A 3,159-nucleotide genomic window follows, 5' to 3' on the forward strand; every position below is an offset into this window, starting at 1 on the left:
GGTGTATAGTGATGGGGATGGCGGTGTATAGTGATGGGGATGGCGGTGTATAGTGATGGGGATGGTGGTGATGGGGATGGCGGTGTATGATATGAGGTGCCATTACCTGTGCCGTGAGGGTACATCCACCAGTCCTGTGACGGCGGCTTCTGACACGTGTCCTTGGCCGGGGAGGGGCTGCGCTTTATGTTCACCAAATAGTCATCTGCAGGCGTCTGAAACAAGAAAGTGCAATTCAGAGGGCGAGACAAAACACCACAACGTCTTCCTCATGGAAGCTGCTCCTTCCCTGCCTGTCATGCTCATCCTGTGGCTTTGATCTGGATCCAGTGAAGTCACCGACCTCCAGGCTTGTTTTGGGTCGGTGATTTAATAGGTACGACAGCCAAAGGAACCAGCAACCTATTAAAAAGTCAATATTGGCTGCTTCTGTACGTATAACATGACAGGTCCACTTTATGACAGTAACATGAATATGAAAAGTGATAGAAATGTATCCAATGCGGCTTCCCATGTGACCCGCCAGGAAGTAACATTCATCGATACATCTGAACTCCGGACCAGCAACCGAAAACACGTCTGTGACCTGATCTACATGGAAAATAATCTGTGATTCTGTTTGGCTGCTTCTGTGGTTCACGGAGGGTGACACCAACTCATGTAGTCTACAGCTCTACAGCTTCCTGTGTCACCCCCACTGCCGTCAGCCTGCTTTGTGAGCTATGGATAACATTATCCCACTGGTGAGGTCCTCCCTGTCCTCTTCCCTCACCTCTGGTCCTCCCCGTCCTCTTCCCTCACCTCTGGTCCTCCCTGTCCTCGTCCCTCACCTCTGGTCCTCTCTGTCCTCTTCCCTCACCTCTGGTCCTCTCTGTCCTCTTCCCTCACCTCTGGTCCTCTCTGTCCTCTTCCCTCACCTCTGGTCCTCTCTGTCCTCTTCCCTCACCTCTGGTCCTCTCTGTCCTCTTCCCTCACCTCTGGTCCTCTCTGTCCTCTTCCCTCACCTCTGGTCCTCTCTGTCCTCTTCCCTCACCTCTGGTCCTCTCTGTCCTCTTCCCTCACCTCTGGTCCTCTCTGTCCTCTTCCCTCACCTCTGGTCCTCTCTGTCCTCTTCCCTCACCTCTGGTCCTCTCTGTCCTCTTCCCTCACCTCTGGTCCTCTCTGTCCTCTTCCCTCACCTCTGGTCCTCTCTGTCCTCTTCCCTCACCTCTGGTCCTCTCTGTCCTCTTCCCTCACCTCTGGTCCTCTCTGTCCTCTTCCCTCACCTCTGGTCCTCTCTGTCCTCTTCCCTCACCTCTGGTCCTCTCTGTCCTCTTCCCTCACCTCTGGTCCTCTCTGTCCTCTTCCCTCACCTCTGGTCCTCTCTGTCCTCTTCCCTCACCTCTGGTCCTCTCTGTCCTCTTCCCTCACCTCTGGTCCTCTCTGTCCTCTTCCCTCACCTCTGGTCCTCTCTGTCCTCTTCCCTCACCTCTGGTCCTCTCTGTCCTCTTCCCTCACCTCTGGTCCTCTCTGTCCTCTTCCCTCACCTCTGGTCCTCTCTGTCCTCTTCCCTCACCTCTGGTCCTCTCTGTCCTCTTCCCTCACCTCTGGTCCTCTCTGTCCTCTTCCCTCACCTCTGGTCCTCTCTGTCCTCTTCCCTCACCTCTGGTCCTCTCTGTCCTCTTCCCTCACCTCTGGTCCTCTCTGTCCTCTTCCCTCACCTCTGGTCCTCTCTGTCCTCTTCCCTCACCTCTGGTCCTCTCTGTCCTCTTCCCTCACCTCTGGTCCTCTCTGTCCTCTTCCCTCACCTCTGGTCCTCTCTGTCCTCTTCCCTCACCTCTGGTCCTCTCTGTCCTCTTCCCTCACCTCTGGTCCTCTCTGTCCTCTTCCCTCACCTCTGGTCCTCTCTGTCCTCTTCCCTCACCTCTGGTCCTCTCTGTCCTCTTCCCTCACCTCTGGTCCTCTCTGTCCTCTTCCCTCACCTCTGGTCCTCTCTGTCCTCTTCCCTCACCTCTGGTCCTCCCCGTCCTCTTCCCTCACCTCTGTACTTACTGCAGTGTACTCACCACCCATGCCACTGTACTTATAACATGACAGGTTCACTTTAAAGCCTGAAACATGTTGAAATGACAGAATAAGTGAATGGAGCCTTTCTTCCTTTTATATTTACCTCCATTTCCGATGAGCTGCAGTCCATGTCTGTGAGATCATTCAGGTTGGAGCCGACCATCTTACCTGCAGAGGGAGCATAAGAGAGATGATAAAGTGAGAAATAATGATATTCATACATTCCAACAGGGATGGTGGGGGCTCCTCATAATGGGCACAGCGGGTGTACAGACCCGGGAACTCAGCACAGAGATGGTGGGGGCTCCTCATAATGGGCACAGCGTGTGTACAGACCCGGGAACTCAGCACAGGGATGGGGGGGGGGCCCTCATAATGGGCACAGCGTGTGTACAGACCCGGGAACTCAGCACAGGGATGGTGGTTTGCACATTAGCTGCCCCCTCCCCATAGACTGACATGTTAAAATCTGATTGTACAATCTCCTCAGCTTGACAAGCACAGCAGTCACATGACTCCGCCTCCACCACTCACATTTCTGCTCCTCCTCCGGGACGATGCGGTACACCTTGTACGGCTCCGAAATGTCCAGCTGGGATCTCTCCGTCACCTCCTCGAAGTCGGGGCTTTTGTTGAGCGCGCAGCGTAGGCGCGTCTTCCACGTCGCCGGCTCCGCCCTGTCGCCCTCTTTAAACTTCCCTTTAAATATCGCCCAGGCCTGTGGTGAGAAAAAAAAGAGCTCCGGTGAGTACAATGTGCCCCAAAATCACCGGCACGCGGGACTCATAAAGGGACGGCTTCTGGGTTCTGCGCGGCTGTGTCAGCCGGGCGCGTGTGAAATCCTTCTAAAAACCGCGCCCACTCAGCAAATCTGATGCAGGAAAACAGCCCCCATGATGTCATAGGTACCCCCTGTACCCCGGGGGGGTAACTTTATATGGGGTCAGTTGCCAGATTTGCCGGAGATTCATCATACGTCCGCACACAAATCATTCTTCAGTCAGTGACTTTGCCTGGCCCGGTGCTTGTGGGGGGTCTCTGGCAAGGGGGGCTTATAGGAATCTGGGTGCCCCGCCAACCCCCCCCCCACCCCCCCTCGAATGAATGAGTAAG

General features: G+C 55.0%; 1 protein-coding gene across 1 annotated transcript in view; it reads right to left on the reverse strand.

Annotated features, from left to right (window-relative positions):
* Positions 1 to 3,159, reverse strand: part of IRF8 (interferon regulatory factor 8) — a 17,382-nt gene that overhangs the window by 11,084 nt on the left and 3,139 nt on the right. The window contains exons 2-4 of the mRNA XM_018574602.1: positions 2,581 to 2,764; positions 2,150 to 2,214; positions 107 to 215 (exon numbers count right to left, since the gene is read on the reverse strand). Coding sequence (XP_018430104.1) covers positions 107 to 215; positions 2,150 to 2,214; positions 2,581 to 2,764 — 358 coding nt within the window. The remainder of the gene's footprint in view (positions 1 to 106; positions 216 to 2,149; positions 2,215 to 2,580; positions 2,765 to 3,159) is intronic.

Source organism: Nanorana parkeri, unplaced genomic scaffold (assembly GCF_000935625.1).
Source record: "Nanorana parkeri isolate BGI_ZX_2015 unplaced genomic scaffold, ASM93562v1 scaffold3084, whole genome shotgun sequence".
Lineage (NCBI taxonomy): Eukaryota > Metazoa > Chordata > Amphibia > Anura > Dicroglossidae > Nanorana > Nanorana parkeri.